This window comes from Phacochoerus africanus, chromosome 3 (genome assembly GCF_016906955.1).
Source record: "Phacochoerus africanus isolate WHEZ1 chromosome 3, ROS_Pafr_v1, whole genome shotgun sequence".
Classification (NCBI taxonomy): domain Eukaryota; kingdom Metazoa; phylum Chordata; class Mammalia; order Artiodactyla; family Suidae; genus Phacochoerus; species Phacochoerus africanus.
Window position 1 is genome coordinate 30,145,389 of NC_062546.1, and position 19,433 is coordinate 30,164,821.

The following is a 19,433-nucleotide window of genomic DNA, read 5'->3' on the forward strand; positions in this document are numbered from 1 at the left end:
TGTCGTCAGTATTTTGGATTTTTACCATTCTAATAGGTATGTGGTAGTATCTCTCATTGTCATCGTTGTATTAATTTGAAAATTTTTAAATTTTATTTATTTATTTTTACTTTTCAGGGCTGCACCTGCAGCATATGGAAGGTCCCAAGCTAGGGGCTGAATCAGAGCAGAGTTACCGCTGCTGGCCTACTTCACAGCCACAGCAATGCAGGATCTGAGCCGTGACTACACCACAGCTCATAGTAACATGGGATCCTTAACTCACTGAGCAAGACCAGGGATCGAACCTGCATTCTCATGGATGCTAGTTGTGTTCGTTACTGCTGAGCTGCAACAAGACCTTCCTAATTTGAAATTTCTTGATAATGTATGATATGAGCATCTTTAATATGCATCTGTACATCTTCTTTGGTACAGCGTCTTTTTTAATTGTGTTGTTCATTTTCTTTTGGTTGAATTTTAAGTATTCTTTGTATATTTTATCTAATAGTCCCTTATCAGATGTGTCTTTTGCAAATATTTTCTTCCAGTCTATGGCTTGTCTTATTCTCTTCACTGGCCTTTCACAGAGCAGAAGTTTTTTGGTTTTTTTTTTGTTTTTTGGGTTTTTTTTGTTTTTTGTCTTTTGTCTTTTTAGGGCTGCACCTGCAGCATATGGAGGTTCCCAGGCTAGGGGTCTAATGCGAGCTGTAGCCACCGGCCTACGCCTCAGCCACAGCAACGCAGGATCCGAGCCACATCTACAACCTACACCACTGCTCATGGCAATGCTAGATCCTTAACCCGCTGAGCGAGGCCAGGGATCAAACCCACAACGTCATGGTTCCTAGTTGGATTCATTTCTACTGCACCATCACAGGAACTCCAAAGAAGTTTTTAATTTTAATAAAGTACAACCTGTCAGTTTTTTATTCCTTTGGTGTTATGTCTAAAAACTTAATTGTCACAATACGCAAAATTATCTAGGTTTTTTCCTATGTTATTGTCTAGGAGTTTTATATTTCACATTTTACATTTAGGCTTATGATGCATTTTGAGGTCATTTTTGTAACGGGTATGAGGTATGTGTCCAGATGTCTTTTATATGAATGTCCAGGTGTTTCCGATCATTTATTGAAAAGGCTACCTTTTCTCCATTTTATTTCCTTTGCTCCTTTATCAAAGATCTATATTTCATGGGTCTATTTCTGGGCTCTCTTTTGTTCTACTGGTTTGTCTGTTCTTTCCCCACTATCACACTGTTTTGATTCCTGTAGTTTTAGAGTAAGTATTGAAGTCGGGGAGGGTCAGTCTCCTGATGTCATTCTCCTCCTTGAACATTGTGTTGGAAGTTCTGGGTCTTTTGTCCCTCTGCCTAAACTTAGGATCACTTTGTCAATACCCATTAAATAACTGGCTAGGATTTTGATGGGCTTGCCTTGAATCTATGGATCAAGTTGGGAATAACTGACATCTTCACAATATTGAGTCTCACTATGCATGAGCGTGAAATATCTCTCCATTAATATAGTTATTCTTTAATTTCTTTCATCAGCTTTTTTTTTAGTTTTCTTTCTTTCTTTTTTTTTTTTTGATTTTGTTTGTTTGTTTTTTTGCTTTTTAGGGCCGCATGCGTGGCATATGGAGGTTCCCAGGCTAGGGGTCCAATGGGAGCTACAGCTGCTGGCCTACCCCACAGCCACAGCCACAGCACAGCAACGCCGGATCTTTAATCCACTGAGCAAGGCCAGGGATCGAACCTGCAACCTCATGGTTCCCAGTAGGATTTGTTTCTGCTGTGCCATGACAGGAACTCCTAGTTTCCTTTAATATATGTACATGTCTTATATTTCTGGATTAATGGATGCCTAATTTTTTAGATTAATTTGTTTGGGGTGTGCTTATATAAGTGGTATTTTTAATTTCACATTCCACTTGTTTATTGCTTGTGTATAAATAAGTGATGAATTTTGTATGTGAATCTTATATCCTCTGACTTTGCTATAATTAGTAATTAGTATAATTAGTTCCAAGAGCTTTTGTTGTTGATTCTTTCAGATTTTATGCATAGATGATCATATCATCTGTGAACAGAGAAAGTTTTATTTCTTCCAAGTCTGTATAACTTTATTTCCTTTTCTTGTCTTGTTGCCTTAGCTGGAACTTCCAGTCCAATGTTGATAAGGAGCACTGAGAAGACATCCTTACCTTGTCTCTATTCTAGTGGGAAAGTTTTAAGTTTCTCACTGTTAAGTGTGCTGTTAACCGTAGGTTTTTGGTTTTTTTAATAGATGTTCTCTGTCAAATTGAGAAAGTTCCTCAACTATTCCTAGTTTGCTGAGAATTTTAATCATGAATAAGTATTGGATTTTTGTCAAATGCTTTTTCTGCATCTACTGATATGACCATATGACTTTTCTTCTTTAGTCCATTGATGTGATGGTCACATTAATTGACTTTTGAAGGTTGAACCAACCTATGTACCTATGATCCCACTTGATCAAGGTATAGAATTCTTTTTATATAGTGTTAGATTCAATTTGCTAATATTTTTCTGAGGATTGTGGCATCAGTGTTTATGAGAGATGGCAGTCTGTCATTTCCTTTTCCTGTAATGTCTTTGTCTGGTTTTAGTATTAGAGTAATGCTGCCCTCATAAAATGAGTTAAGAAGTATTCTCTCTGCTTCTATCTTTGGAAGAGCTTGTACAAAACTGATGTTATTTCTTCCTTAAATCTTTGGTAGATTTTACCAGTGAATTCATCTGGGCCCAGTGTTTTCTGTTTTGGAAGGTTATTCACTATCAATTTTTTGATTCCCTATTGATTTCTTTAATAAATGTAGACCTATTCAGATTGTGTATTTCTTCTCCTGTGACTTTTGACAGGTTGTGTCTTCAAGGAATTGGTGCATTTTATCTAGATTGTCAAATTCGTGGGCATAGCGTTGTTCATAATATTCCCTATTTATCCTTTTAATGTCTGTAAGATCTGTGGTGATATCCCCTTTTTTCATTTCTGATATTAGTAATTTCTGTCTTCTCTCTTTATTTCTTATTTAGCCTGGGTAGAGGCTTATCAGTTTTATTGATCTTTTCAAAGAATCTGCTTTTGGTTTTGTTGGTTTTCTCTTTTGATTTCTTATTTTCAATTTATTGATTCTGCTTTATTTTTTAAGTTTTAGTTGTCATTTCACTTACTTTGGATTTCATTTGCTCTTCTATTTCTAGTTTCTTAAAGTGGAAACTTAGTTTTGTTTTTTGTTTTGTTTTGTCTTTTTAGGGCTGTACCCACAGCATATGGAGGCTCCCAGGCTAGGGGTCGAATTGGAGCTGTAGCTGCTGGCCTACACCAGAGCCACAACACCAGATCCAAGTCAAGTCTGTGACCTACATAGCAGCTCAGGGCAACACCAGATCCTTAACCCACTGATCGAGGCCAGGTATCGAACCTGCATCCTCATGGATACTAGTCAGATTCTTTTTCACTGAGCCACGACAGGAACTCCAGAAACTTAGATTATTGATTTCAGATCTTTCTTCTTTTCTAATATATGTATACAGTGCTATATATTTCCATCGAAGTACCACTTTGCTGCATCCCACAAATTTTAAGTTATATTTTCACTTGGTTCAAAATATTTTTAAATTTCTTTTGAGATATCGTCTTTGGCCTAAGTGTTATTTAGACATGTGTGGTTTAAACTCTAACTATTTTGGAGTCTTCCAGTCTTCTTTCTGTTTATGATATCTAGTTTAATTCTGCTGTAGTCTGAAAGCATGCATTGCATGATCTTTATTCCTTTCAGTTTGGTAATGGGTTACCCTTGGCCCAGAATGTGGTCTATCTTGGTGAATATTCCTTATGAGCTGGAGAAGAATGTGTATTCTGCTGTTGTTGGATGAAGTGTTCTCTAGTTATCTGTTATATCCAGTGATTCCTATTGCTATTGACAACATTATTCCAGGAAAAGGGTCTTAGATTGTACGTGGAGTCCATGGCCCAGAGAATTTCAAGAAGCTCTCTTCTGAATACTGTAAGGAACAGTCTTTCTCCTCCCTTCTCCGTGATCTAAATTAATGTTCAAAGCTCTGTCCGTGTGCATGATCGGGAGCATCTGGTGGTTCTTCACTCTGGAGCCTTAGAATTTGCACTTCTAACAAGTTCTCCGGTGATACTAATGCTGCTGGTCCCAGGACCACACTATAAGAACCACTTCACCTCCCACCATCCAAGGAGTGAATGATATAACATACATAAACTATTTGGCCAAATTCCTACCACCTAATGAATATTTAATTTATGGTAGTGATTGTATTATTGATATTATTACAAGTTGCAGATAATAACGCTGGCTCATGGAATTATCGTGAGGACTGAATAAGCTAATCCATGACTGTGCTTCCAAGGGCCCAATACACTTTAATCCCTCCGTAAAAGTTTGCTTTTAAAATGAATAATTATTACTGTTATTGTAGTAAGAGTTCTCCTAGCGATGATCTACAGGACTCAGGGAGCCCATAAAACAAGGTAGAACTTTGACACATGGATCAGCTATGGGCATTCAGGAAGCATCTACTATATGCAAAGCTCTGGGGAGACAGAGCATTTGAATCCTTTAAGGATCTTTTCCATAGGCTAAAAACTCAGATACTTTCAGAGGCAGGAAGGAAACAGAAATAAAGGAAGCAGTGGTCACAAAGCAGTAAGGGGATGGTAGAGACTGAGGCACATTGGAAATGACATGTGTGCCTAAAAGAAAAACATATATGGTGGGCAAGCATATATGTGACCCCTGCTCAAAAGAAGAGACTATATAGGCAGGTGTTTGCGGCTGATGAGACAGAGACAGAAAAGGCCAGAACCACAGGAGCTCAGAAGGCACAGGGCACAAGATCCATGGGTGAGGGCACCAGTGAAAGCTTCACAGTTGGCGGACCTGACCAGAGCTGGGCTTTCGTGGGGAGAGAGGATTCAGAAAGGCTGTGAGGAAGCTGGCCTCCTCCCTGGGTTGGAACTGAAGGTAGGCCTTTAGCCTCCCTCTTCTCTGCACCTAACACAGAGTAGGTGCTCAGTGAACAGTGAGTGAATTCCTGATGGGATGACTAGTTGGTGGACTGAGAGATTTCCATCTGGAATGATTGGGAGAATTTTAAACACAGCTCTGGAAGCTCTTCGAGAGACAATCTGGTGTCGTGGCAGCTGGTGGGCCTGAATTTGAATCCTACCTTATCTTGGCTCCTTGATTTACATGCTGTGTGACATTGGACAAGACATTACCCTCTCTGAGCCTTAGAGTTCTTAATCTATAAACTGATAATAATGACTGTCTGATTGATTGCAAGGACCAGAGAGCATATAACTGTGATCTGAGCCTTGCCTTACTCTTGCTGGGTTGCTTTGAAAAAGAACATTGGACTCCCAATTCCCACCTCTGCTTTCCCTTCCAGAGAAAAAGATCCCAGTTGAAATATCTTACTCTCAGTATAAGGAAGACCTGACAGAGGACAAGAAGATCCTGTTGGCCGCCCTGTGCCTTGTCACCAAAGGAGAGAAGCTCCTGGTGGAGAAGGACATTACTCTGGAGGACGTCATCACCATCAAGGTGACTCCTGTCTGCACCCGCCATCGGTTCCTGGCAGGCCCCGTAGAGCTTTGGGAGGCCAGCAGAGGCTGGTGGGGCAGGTTGTGCTTTCAGCTCTGGCTTCAGCGCTCAAGCTTGGGGGTGAGGGGTGTGGATGCCAGGGGAGGAATGTAATGATAGATCTCAGTAACAGGGTAGGTAGAAGCAAGGGGTAGACAAGATTAACTCCCCATCCTTTGAACCAGCCAGGATCCTGGGTTTCCTGGAAGAATGGGGAGGAGGCGGGGTGACTTATGGGTGTTGCCCCTCCAGGTGCTTGGCCCGGCCATGGTGGGGGTGGCGGTTGCCGTGGAAGTGATGGTGGTGAACCCCCTCCTGGAGAAAGTGGAGGACTGTGTGCTGATGGTGGAGGGGAGTGGCCTTCTCCAGGGACAGCTCAGCATCAAGTAAGTGTCAGCCTGGGACTGGGAGGGCTGCCTTCCTTATAAAATGGGCCGTAAAGAAGCTACCAGCAGGGAGAGAGAGAGAGAGAGATTTCGGGTCCCCGGGAATCAGCCTTCTTTCATTTCTTTATTCCTTTATTTATTTCATCATTAACTTATTTGATCATATACCTCATCCCCTCATCGCATCACATTATGTTTTCTCTTCACATCCTTCCTCTTTTCTCTCATTTATCCGTTTACTTATTCATTTACTCTCGCCTTTACTCATTCATTCATTTGCTCTTTTACTCATGTTTTCCTTATTATTCACTTCTCATTATCTACTCCATTCAGTTTTGATGGGTTCATTCATCTACTCATTCTTCCATTCATTTGCTCACTCATTTACCTAACCATTCACTCCTTTATGCACTCATTCACTCATATTCCATTTATTCCTGCACTCATTTATTATTCCTCCTCAATTATTCTCTCCCTCATTCATTCTTTCATTCATTTGCTCACGCACACTCATGGTCCTTGATCATACTGACCCGTGCTGAGGACACCAAAATGAACAGATGGGGTTCTATCTGGGGAAGAGCTCTCAGTGACATAGGGCCTTTCAAATGAAGGCAGTGTGATTTGTGCGGAGGGATGGGTCCCCAAGGTCCAGGGGCTCAGAGGCAGCCCTTGAGTGGGGGTAGGGTGGGACCCGAGGAAAGCCCCAGGGGAGCTGATATTTAAGCTGAGCCTTAACCAATGAATTGAGGAGCTTTTCAGATATCGATAAGGGAGTTCCCATCGTGGTTCAGTGGTTAACGAATCCGACTAGGAACCATGAGGTTGCGGGTTCGATCCCTGGCCTTGCTCAGTGGGTTAAGGATCCGGCATTGCTGTGAGCTGTGGTGTAGGTCGCAGACCACGGCTTGGATCCTGTGTTGCTGTGGCTCTGGCATAGACCGGCAGCTACAGCTCTGATTCGACCCCTAGCCTGGGAACCTCCATATGTCGCAGGAGTGGCCCTAGAAAAGGCAAAAAGACAAAAAAAAATCGATAAGGATGCAGAGCTTCCCAGTCAGAGGTCTCCGTGGCTGGTATAGTCAGGGAAGGTCTCCTGGAAGAAGAAAATCTTCATCTGGGCCTTGGACGTGATTGGAATGGGAAGGGCATCCTGAGTAGGAGAAACAGTCCAGACAAAAGCCCGGAGGAGGAGAAGCATAAGGTATGTTCAGGGCACAGGGGGGAGACTAGCCTGGCTGGTGGGAGAAGTGGTACAAGAGACGACTAAGCTGAAAGCAAGTTGGAAGTTATAAATGTCAAACCACAAGGTGTGATGTTGATCCCAAGGGCTCTGAAGAGTCATGGACAAGCAGACCAGGCTCGGGAAGGAGAGAGGGCTGACTCCGGGCTTCTCTAACGTGAATTACTGAGTAAATTTTATGTCACAGTATTTTTTCCCATGTTATTCCCATTTTCTTCTGCAGAAGCTAGGTTCTCCATTTTTAATTTTTTAACTCAAGTATAGTTGGTGTATAATATTATATAAATTATAGTGTACAATGTAATGATTCACAATTTAAAAATAAGTTCGGAGTTCCCATCGTGGCTCAGTGGTTAATGAATTCAACTAGGAACCATGAGGTTGTGGGTTCGATCCCTGGCCTCGCTCAGTGGGTCAAGGATCCAGCGTTGCCATGAGCTGTGGTGTAGGCCGCAGACGTGGGCTCAGATCCCACATTGCTGTGTGTCTCTGGTGAAGGCCGGTGGCAACAGCTCCAATTAGACCCCTAGCCTGGGAACCTCCATATGCCATGGGTGAGGCCCTAGAAAAGGCAAAAAGATAAAATCAAATCAAATCAAATCAAATCAAAGGAGACAGGGCTGAGGGTCTGCCTTTCTCCATTTCCTTTCTGCAGTGTGCCCAGCCTGGAGCCCCAGGAGAGAGCCTCCGTTCATTTCAGCATCACCCCCTCCAAGAGTGGCTCGCGGCAGCTGCAGGTGGACCTCGTCAGCCCCCGCTTCCCAGACATCAAGGGCTTTGTGATCATCCACGTGGCCACAGCCAAGTGATGGGTTGTGAAGGGCCAAGAGGGGAGGAGATGGTCTCTGTCCCCATATGGGAGCCAGAGGGCCTGGGTCTCAGTCCTGCCTCAGCTTCTGCCCCAAGTCCCTCCCCTCCTAGCCCTCAGTTTCCCTATCTGTAAAATGAGGTGTTCGACCCAGGCATCCTTAAACTTCTGGACAATGATGGATGATGTCAGGAGACTCTGCCACCTTCATTGCATCACCCTCATTCCTGGGAGACTGATGGACCAAGCATCACAGTAACCTTGGCCCACCTGGCTCTGCCACCTCCTGCCAGCCAGTCCATCCTCACCCCAGCTGACCTCCGGGCTTTCCTTGTTTGTCTCGCACCTCTTCAGTGTTCTGACCGCATCCAGACCCAAGAATCTCCTCCCAGCTCTGACATCCAAACATCCCTCGACACTCCTGGTTTACAGAGAGGGGAGAGCCTTGCCTGTGGCCACAGGGCGAGCTAGAGGCAGAGCTGGGGCCCACGTGTATGCCATTTACACTGGCCAAGTTGTACCGCAGAGTCGTGTTCCCACAAAGCATTGAGTTTGAAGTGATGGGAGAAGTTCCCCCAATGAAGACACAGGCCCAGCCGCTGGGGGGGCAGCTACTGCTGCCTGCAAGAGGCTGAAGATAGAGGAGGGGCCATCAAGCCTGGTGGCATTTGGGGATAGAGCCCCAAATCTGATCTAGCACATCATCAGGGATCTCATCTGACCTGCCCAACGGTTCCCAGTGTTTATTTACTTCTTTGGAACCAGGACAGTGTTGGCCTTGGAAAACATCCCCAGCAGCTCACCCTACACACAAGCATGCTCTTGGCATCAAAACAGAACAGAGGAGTTTCCATCATGGCGCAGTGGTTAACGAATCTGACTAGGAACCATGAGGTTGCGGGTTCGGTCCCTGCCCTTGCTCAGTGGGTTGATGATCTGGCCTTGCCGTGAGCTGTGGTGTAGGTTGCAGACGCGGCTCGGATCCCGCGTTGCTGTGGCTCTGGCGTAGGCCGGTGGCTACAGTTCCTATTGGACCCCTAGCCTGGGAACCTCCATATGCCGCGGGAGCAGCCCAAGAAATAGCAACAACAACAACAACAACAAAGACAAAAGACAAAAAAAAAAAAACAGAACAGAGACTTCTAGGACAAGGACCAGAGTGGGGACCACCAGGCTCTGAAGATAACTGCCCCAGACATGGGAATCAGCTCTGAAATGTTCCAGATAGCCAAGGGATTCTAACTGATCACAGAGTGGAAGTAATCTGAACAACAACAGAACAGGCACATCTGCAGTGAGACACCTCCTGGACCTGACTCGAGTGAGAACAATTCATGTTCTTTTCTTTGCAAAGAAAGGGCAAACACGTGCACGGTGTCTGATGGCTGATCGTTGTGACCAAGGCATTTGTCTGATGATTCCACTCCACCTAGGGGGCAGCTCGGAGAGCCCAGAGGAGTGGGTGCATTTGATGAGCCAGGCCCTGGGGCTGCCTTGGCTCCAGAACGCCTCCCCAAACCCTCCACAGGTTTTGGAGGTGGATTGTGTGTAAGGAGGGCAGCGCGGGCAGTCATTTCCTCAAGACGGAGCCACAGAGGGGGGCCCTGGGGGCTGAATCAACAGGAGGCTGTCTCCCATTCTTAGTGCGAAGGACACTCCTGTCAGCAGCAAGACTGAAATGGGGACCCCAGACTCCTCGCTCTCCCAGCAAACACCAACTGCCCATCTTCCTCAAGCTCAACTGTTTGAGGCTGATTTGCCCTCCACAGGCAGCTCTCTGGAGCTAGAATGGCCTGTAAGAGTGTGTGTGTGTATGTGTGTGTGAGAAGAGGGGAAAGTAGAAAGTAGCCAGAGGTGGAGTTCCCGGCATGGTGCAGCGGAAACGAATCCGACTAGGAACCATGAGGTTGCAGGTTCGATCCCTGGTTTCGCTCCGTGGGTTAAGGATCCGGCATTGCCATGAGCTGTGCTGTAGGTCGCAGATGTGGCTCGGATCCCACTTTGCTGTGGCTGTGGCCTAGGCCAGCAGCTGTAGCTCCGATTAGACCTCTAACCTGGGAAGCTTCATGTGCAGCGGGTACAGCCCTATAAGGAAAAAAGCCCCCCCCCCCAAAAAAAAAAGAAAGAAAGAAAAAGTAGCCAGCCAGAGGTGATGAGGGCACCTGCCGGACAGCTCTGGCTCCACTCCAGCCCCCTTGCCCTCAGACCTCTCAGCGGAGGTGAGGTAGTGCTTCCCTGGGGAACCAAACTGGCCCCACAGGCCCTTCCAGCTCCAGCTGAAAGCAGAAACCACCCCAGCAGCCAATGAGAGGGCCTGGTTGGGGTGGGATGGGTGGAGACATTGACAGCAGACGGCCCATAGGAGTGTGTGGATCCTGCTCTGGAGGCTGCCAAGAGAAGTGAGCAGGGAGGGCAGACCCGCCGGGTGGGGGGGCAATCCCCAGACAGTGCCCAGAGGAAGGGCACTGAAAGCCTTAGCGTCTGCTGGCTGTGGGGACCCAGAAGGGCACCAGCAACAGGGCTCTACCTGCTTGCTTTGAACCCCTTGGCCTCTTAGATGCCACCATGACCTTCAAGGAAGCTCATGCCAGGGAGCCTTCAGAACAGGGATTGGCCAGCTTTCACTGTCAAGGACCAGATGGTTAGTAACTGTCTGGGGCTTTGCAGGCTGTATGGTCTCCATTCCAGCCACTCTACTCTGCTTTTTTAGCTTAAACCTAGCCATAGACAAGGTGGAGGCAAAAGAGTATCAGTGTATTGCAACAAATTTTTGTTACAAAAACGGGGCAGGCCAGGTTTAGCCCAGAGGTTGTGGTTTGCTGACCCTGCTGCCAACCAACCTGCTGACTCAGCTGCTTGCTCCTGAGTCCCGACGCCAGGCTACACCCAGCCTCGGATCAAGCCCAACCCTGGACTGAGGCCAAACCTTTAGCAGGCCCTGCAAGGAAAGTCAGATGAGGTTCCAGCGTGTGCCCATGGCCTTAGATAGAGCCGTCACTCAGGCGAGCCCAGCCAGCCTTGGTCGTGACCTTGATGCTAGAAGGAGTCCTAAACCTAAGCCTCACACTAAATTCTGGCTCCTACCACAGCTAGACCATGACTTGACTCTGGCCCTGGATCAAGCCCTGCCCCAACCTGGGACAGTCCTGGCCCCAGACCAAGCTCCAATCCTTGTCTCTGATTGAGCCCTGAACTTAGGCTGAGCCCGGATGCCAGGCAGAACCCTGATCCTGGACTGAGCTCTGACCCCAAACTGGGCCCTGATCCAGCCTCAGGCCAAGTCCTGACCTCTGTCAGACCCCAGCCAGACCGAACTCCAGGCCTTGGCTTTGGATTTCTCAGTCCAGGACAGAGCTTCTCAAATGGGGGCCCACACACTCCTGTGCTGTATGTGATGCCACCGGGCAAACACGACCTGGCTTCTTGCACCCACACACCTTCCTTTGCCTTTGTACTTGGGGAGACATATCTGAGAAGCATGATGACCTTCTGGATCCTTCTAGCTCTCTCGTGCCCTGAGAGTCTGCATTCACAGCCCAGTCCTCCAGGAGTAAATGCAAAAGCCTAGCAGCTGACCACGGCTCTCTCCGCCACTCCTGGGCGTTCACCTCTCCTACGCATTTGCCAAGAGCAGAAGGAGCTCTGCTCGACACCTGCCACCAAAGCGGGAGGCGACCTCCCACCCTTAGTAGAGGACACTCCTGTCAGTAGGGAAGCGCCACACGTTGTCCAAGATGGTCTCCCCTTGAGGGGGGCCCCAGACCCCCGCACTCCCAGCAAACACCCACAGTGCATCTGCATCAAGCTCGGCTGTTGCAGGCTGAGCTTCCCAGGAAGCTGACTCTGAGATGGAGCTTAGGTTGGTTGAGGGGGTGACCTGGGGATCAACCCCTGTGGAAGGGATGGAGAGGAAGGAGGAAGGGATGGAAGGAGGAATCAACCCACGATGAGTCTCAGTGGCAGCCTGGGTGCACCGCACGGGCAGCTCTGGAGCTAGAATGGCCTGTCACAGTGTCCCAGGTTTGGCCGAGATGGCTGGGTCTTTCTGTGCATCCATCACCAATCACCCCAGAAGAGGTGTGACTTCGGGCAAGAGAGCATCACTCTACAACTGAGGCCATCCCTGAAGTGGCCGACAGTTGAGGGTCATCTGCAGGCAGCACTCCTAGCAGTTGGGGCAACAAGCCCTCCACTGAAGGAGGGACTGGACGGCGTGTCCCCCACCCAGCAGTCTGTTCAACCCAAGAGCAGAGCTGGGAGAGCCCAAGTTCTCTGCATTTGCGGGGATCACCTTCCAGCAGGTGTGCACAGGGATTCAGTCACCTTTTAAAAGGTATAAAAAGTAAAATGAGGAGTTCCTGTCATGGCTTAGTGGTTAGCGAACCCGACTAGCATCCATGAGGACACAGGTTCGATCCCTGGCCTTGCTCAGTGGGTTAAAGATCCAGCGTTGCCCTGAGCTGTGGTGTATGTCGCAGACGTGGCTCAGATCCCACGTTGCTGTGCCTGTGGCATAGGCTGGCAGCTACAGCTCTGATTCAACCCCTAGCCTGGGAACTTCCATATGCCACAGGTGTGGCCCTAAAAAGAAAAAAAAGGTAAAATGAGAAATACAAATAAACAAGTAAGCACATCTTTGAATAAATAAGCTAATTAAATGTAGTGACTCGTGACAAAAAGAAAATAAAACTTAATGGAATTCCCACTGTGGCACAGTGGGTTCAGACTGGAACAGCCCAGGTTGCTATGGAGTTATGGGTTCAATCCCTGGCTGGGCACACTGGGTTAAGAGATCTGGCAGTGGAAGTTTGCACTGTGGCTCAGCAGGTAAAGAGTCCAACTAGTATCCATGAGGATGCAGGTTTGAATCCTGGCCTCACTCAGTGTGTTAAGGATCCAGCGTTGCTGCAAGCTTTGATGTAGGTCACAGACGGCAGCTCAAATATGGTGTTGCTGTGGCTGTGGTGTAGGCTGGCAGCTACAGCTCCAGTTCAGCCCCTAGCCTGGGAACATCCATATGCTGCAGTTGCAGCCCTAAAAAGACGAAAAATAAAATAAAATAAAAAATAAAAACTACAGAAGGAAAAATGGAAAAAGAACAAACACCTGGAGAATAAACATGCTACTAGAAAACCAGTAGGTCAATGGAGAAATAAAAGAAGAAATCAGGAAATACCTCGAGACAAATGAAAATGAAACACAACACTCCAGGATCCATAGAATGCAGAAAAGGAGCTCTGAGAGAAGAAATTCATAGTAATGCAGGCTTTCCTTAAGAAACAAGAAAATCAAACAACCCAACCTACCACCTAAAAGAGTTAGGAAAAGAAGAGCAAAAAAAAGAAAAAAATGCCAAAGTCATCAGAAGGAAGGAAATAATAACAAAGAGGAAATCAATAAAATAGAGATGAAAAACAACGGGAAAAAAATCAATGAGACTAAGAGCTGGGTTTTTGAAAAGGTAAATTGACAAAGCTTTAGCCAGGTTCACCAAGAAGAAAAGAGAATCCAAGTAAACAAAATAATAGATGAAAGTGGAGAAATAAGAACCAATATCACAGAGGTACAAAAAAGAAATCCTAAGAGAATACTATGAACAGTTATATGCGGAGTTCCCATCGTGGCTCAGTGGTTAACGAACCCAACTACTATCCACGAGGACACAGGTTCAATTCCTGGCCTCTCTCAGTGGGTTAAGGATCCGGCGTTGCCATGAGCTGTGGTGCATATCACAGACACTGCTTGGATCCAGCGTTGCTGTGGCTGTGGTGTTGGCTGGCAGCTGCAGCTCCGGTTTGACCCCTAGCCTGGGAACTTCCATATATCACAAAAAAAAAAAAAAAAAAGAGGAAAACCCTGTAACTATAGATCTCATTCCTTTGGCGGGGGGGGGGGGGGTGAATCGAAATTTATATTCAAAAGAAAAATAAACTTTTAAATCTAGAACTGAAAGACTCGAGCATAGCAATAATAATGGCACTTATCTACTGACTGCTTCTGCAAGGCCAGGGTACAGTTCTTTTTTTCAAGAAAGCTGCGGGCGCCCTCTCTTGGCACTTGCGGGAAGTTCAAGCCCTTTAGCAGGACTTCACCACAGTCCCATCTCCACCCCATCACAATGAAATGGGACCGTCACCTCACAGTGCTCTCTCAAGCCATTTTCAGACCTGCTTGGGACCCTGCCCTGCCCTCCCCAGATAGCCTCATTATAGGACAGAGATATCCTTTCAAACCCTCCTGGGTAATATAAATACAGTGTCATCAGTCTCAAATATTTATTATTAATTTTTTTTTTAGGGCTGCACCCGCCATATGTGGAGGTTCCCAGGCTAGGGGTCTAATCGGAGCTCTAGCCGCTGGCCTACACCACAACCATAGCAATGCCAGATCTGAGGCGAGTCTCTGACCTACACCAGAGCTCATGGCAACACCGGTTCCTTAACCCATTGAGCGAGGCCAGGGATCCAACCCACTACCTCATGGTTCCTAGTTGGATTCGTTTCCACTGCGCCACTACGGGGACGCCCAAATATTTAAACCAAATTTGGTGGAGGACCCAATCCTGCCCCCTTAGAAGCCAACAACAAGACACGTTCCTATTTTATAGATGAGGAAAGTGGAGCTCAAGAAAGTTATTTATCACTCATTCATTCAACAAACGTGTTCAGTGCACAGAGCAGTGTCAAATAACATCGATGAATTCCCAGCCCTCCATAGAGCAGGTGGAGTAGTTCACAGAAAAACAAATGTAAATTGCTTTTAAATAGATGAAAACATAACTAGTGGTCCTTATAGCTAAATATGCACTAATTAAAACAAGGAGATATCTTTAACTTAGTTTGAACGAGACCTAACATGGTAAAAATACACTGCATTGGAAAGGACCTTAGAAAGAGCCACCCGCACACACTGTTATGAATGGAGTAGGATGATTCAACTGGAGGGCGACTCGGGAGATCCATCCACCTTTTCAATGTGGCCCCCTCTCCCTCAGGAATTCTTCTTGTAGGAATTCATGCGTATAGACAAAGATATGGCCCTACAGCTAAAGAGAGGCAGGGCTTGACACTTCCTTCTCTCCTTAAAGTGTATTTTATTTCTGTGTAAGTCTTTGTAGAAAATTAGAACAACGCAGAGTATTAGGAAGGGAAAAAAACAACCCAGGATCCCAGGATCCGTGAGTGAGACAAGAGTCCACACATTTGTTATTTCCTTCCTCTTGACAGAGCAATGCTGCCTCCTGGTGGATCTATTGGTTTAAGTACCTTATCATTTATCATTCACCATTTTTAATGTATCATTTCACCATTTTTAATTTTTTAAAAAATTTAAATTATCATTTCACCATTTTTAATTTTTAATGTACTTAATTTTTTAAGCTAGGTAATGCATTCACCTATTTCAATATTTTAAACCTTCTAAGTCGTATACAGTGGAAACTCTCCCATCCATTCCTATTCCCCCTGAACTAGAGTCCTTTTCCCAGAAGCAGCCAACCTGGCCAATTCCTCACTTACAGCGTTCCAGAGAGATTTTATGCACACACTTGGATCCATTTGATGAGTTTCTTTCTTTCTATTGCCTACCTTTGAATCATGAATATCACTCCTAAAAACTTAGGAAATCAAAGTAGAAAATATTTCTACAGAAAATATTCATCACTGCCTGATTAGTAGTCATGGAAAACCAGAGATATTATGAATTTCCCAAATAGGAAGAAAGACTAAATTATATTATACTCACTAGATGTACATCCAGTGCTCATTATGAAGATTTATGTAATAACATGGAAAAAATGTGTATCAAAATTTATTTTTAAGACAACACACAAAGGAAGAAATAAACCCAAATCCTTACTTTGAAATTTTTTAAAAGAAACAGTGATATATCATATTCATCTGTCAAACTAGAAAAAGTATATTTCTTCTGAATGATAATTATCCATTCTGAGAAGCACGCTGTAAAAAGTGTAGTTGTGGAGTTCCCGTCTTGGCGCAGTGGAAACGAATCTGACTAGGAACCATGAGGTTGAGGGTTCGATCCCTCCACTCCCTCAGTGGGTTAAGGATCTGGCATCACCATGAGCTGTGGTATAGGTCGCAGACGTGGCTCAGATCCTGCACTGCTGTGACTGTGGCGTAGGTCGGCAGCTACAGCTCCAACTGGACCCCTAGCCTGGGAACCTCCATATGCCCCTTGCCCCAAAAAGACAAAAAAAGGTGTAATTGTGCCTGTTTTATAACAGAGTAAATTGACTCAAGTTTAAAGATGGTGAATTAAACCACTGACATCTTTGAGTCAGATTCTTTTTTAAATTATCTAAATATAGAATAATCTTGATGCAAAATATGGTTATCACATTATTTGTTAATGAGAAAACAAATCAATATCCATCTACAGAGAATTGGCTAGGTAAATAGTGGTGTGTTCACTTAATGAGATATTAAAGTAATTGTTTGCGGAGTTCCCGTCGTGGCGCAGTTGTTAACGAATCCGACTAGGAACCATGAGGTTGTGGGTTCGGTCCCTGCCCTTGCTCAGTGGGTTAACGATCCGGCGTTGCCGTGAGCTGTGGTGTAGGTTGCGGACGCGGCTCGGATCCCGCGTTGCTGTGGCTCTGGCGTAGGCCGGTGGCTACAGCTCCGATTCGACCCCTAGCCTGGGAACCTCTATATGCCGCAGGAGCGGCCCAAGAAATAGCAACAACAACAACAGTAACAACAACAACAAAAAGACAAAAATAAAAATAAAAAAAATAAAGTAATTGTTTGCAAAGATTTGGCATTATTTTGATGTTAAAAGAAATAGAAAGCTGGAGTTCCTTTGTGGCGAGTAGGTTAAGGGTCCAGCATTATCACTGCAGCAGCTCGGGTCACTACTGTGGCACAGGTTTGATCTCTGGCTCAGGAACTTCCACATGCCACAGGTGTGGGGAAAAAAAAGAAAGAAAGAAAAAGAAATAGAAAGTTGAGCATGTAATGAGATCATAAAACTCAACAAGGAGAAAAGGCTAACATTGAATATTTTGAATCTTAGAACCCTAATTTCTTTCTATAGTCATTCTTTACGAGCATTTATGTAATAAAATATTCTTAAAGAAACAAGAAGGAATACATAACCTATAGAAGAGTACACATGTGAGTCTGACCAAACACAATTTAGACTTAAATCCAGCAGCAATGTTTTATGATCTCATTTAGTCCTCACAGCCTAAATTTACTAAGTGCACTGATGCTATAGAGGCTTAATATGAAAACTGGAAAGGAGCAAAGTCTGTAAACAGGTCAAAGCACATTTGAATTCTCCACCCAACCCTTTCGCCTCCAAGAACTTAGGAGTTCTCTTCAAGATGCAATGGTCAGAAGGCCCCAGGGTCTGATGGCAGACTTCTCCTTTTGTTCTCTTAGTCAATGGGTCTCAGAAGCAGGTGTGACATAAAGATTATTCTATGTAGGACTGAATGCACAGAAACATATAGACCATACATACTTCAAGAGGGTTTTAGTTGATCTTCAAGAACAGCCTTGGGCATCCAGGGTTTTTACTTTGCTGACCCCCTAGGCAATGTGGGGGTCTTTGTTTTTCCTTAGTAGCCTGTGCTCATTTATGAGATAGAGAAGTCCCAGCTTTTCAGCACAGGCTAGGAGTACAAAACCCTTCTGCATCATGCCTGGCAGGTAAATGGGAGGCGAGACAGTCCTTCTCGTGATATATGTTCCTGTGACATTGTCTGAGCCAACAACTGACTCTTTTGCCTAAAGCCACTGCCAAGCTCACCTCCCTAATGCCCTGATTTCTCGGCCTTCTTCCGTGGGACTATCCTTCCCACAATAAAAAGCCTTAGTAAACCCTTTCCATGAAGACTCTTTATTTTTTGAGATGAAGTCACATAACATACAATGACTTTAGTTTACCCATTACGACTCAATACTAGTTAGTGCATTCACAATGTTGTGACGTGCATAGAGAGCTGGAAAGCTCTTGCTATTTTCAAAAACTTTTTCATCACCACATAAAACATCCTGTACCCTTAAGTAACCACTCTCCATCTCCCCCATTCCAATCTCATCCCTTGGTAACAGCCATCAACAGATGAATGGCTAAAGCTGTGATATGTGTGTGTACACACACACACACAATGGAATACTACTCAGCCATAAAAAAGAAGCAAATTTTGCCATTTTTGCAGCAACATGGATGGATTTGGAGGGCATTATGCTAAGTGAAATAAGTCAAGACAGAGAAAGACAAATTCTGTATATCACTTGTATGTGAAATCTAAAAAATACAACAAACTAGTGAATATAACAAAAAGAAGCAGACTCACTCTCACAGAGAATAAACCAGGGGTTACCAGCAGGGAGAGGAAAGGGGGGAGGGACAGTAAAGGGGTAAGGAATTAAGAGGCACAAAGTATTAGGTATAAAATAAGCTGCAAGTATACATACACTCAGGGAATATAGCAAATATTTTCTTTTATAATACCTAAAAATGTAGTATGCCCTTTAAAAATTATAAATCACTATATTGAACACCTTTAACTTATATAACACTATATATAATCAACTATACTTCAATTTAAAAAATATATGAGTTCCTGCCATGGCTCAGCAGTAATGAACCTGGCTAGGATCCATGAGGACATAGGTTCAATCCCTGGCCCTGCTCAGTGGGTTAAGAATTTGGCAGATGTAGCTCAGATCCTATGCTGCTGTGGTGTAGGCAGGCAGCTACAGCTCCCATTCGACCCCTAGCCTGGAAACTTCCATTTGCCACAGGTTCAGCCCTAAAAAAAAAATATATATATATATACATACATATATTTTTTTAAAGAAAAAAAGGAATCATATATGCCCTTCTGTGTGTGGCTTCTTAGCACAATACTTTCAGGGTTCATCCAAGTAGTAGCAGGAATCAATACTTTACTCCTTTCACACCTAATGCTCCACTGAATGTGTAGCACACAATTAATCTATCCATTCATCCACTGATGGACAGCTGGGTCGTTTCCACCTTTTGCTATTATGAATAATGCTACCAACAGTTGTGTACGAGTTTCTGTACATATATTTTCATTTCTCTTGGATATATACCTAGGAGTAGGATTGTTGGATCATAAGGTAATTGTTTATTTTTTTGAGGAACTGCCAAACCATTTTACACAGTGGCTGCAACATTCTACATTCTCACCAGCAAAGCACAATTTCTCCACATCCTTACCAACTTCTTACTCTCCCATTAAAGCCATCCTAGTGGGCTGAAGAGGTATCTCATTGCAGGTTTGATTTGAATTTCTTTAATGACGGATTATGTTGAACAGTTTTCATGTGTTGGTATATCTCTTTTGAAGACATTGTACACAATTTCTTTGTTG

At 44.8% G+C, this 19,433-nt stretch overlaps 1 protein-coding gene across 1 annotated transcript in view; it reads left to right on the top strand.

The window, feature by feature from the left end:
- Window positions 1-8,934, top strand: part of TGM6 (transglutaminase 6) — a 49,639-nt gene extending 40,705 nt beyond the window's left edge. Inside the window, exons 11-13 of the mRNA XM_047770349.1 lie at window positions 5,429-5,583; window positions 5,875-6,008; window positions 7,907-8,934. Coding sequence (XP_047626305.1) covers window positions 5,429-5,583; window positions 5,875-6,008; window positions 7,907-8,060 — 443 coding nt within the window. The 3' untranslated portion in view covers window positions 8,061-8,934. The remainder of the gene's footprint in view (window positions 1-5,428; window positions 5,584-5,874; window positions 6,009-7,906) is intronic.
- The last annotated feature ends 10,499 nt before the right edge of the window (window positions 8,935-19,433 follow it).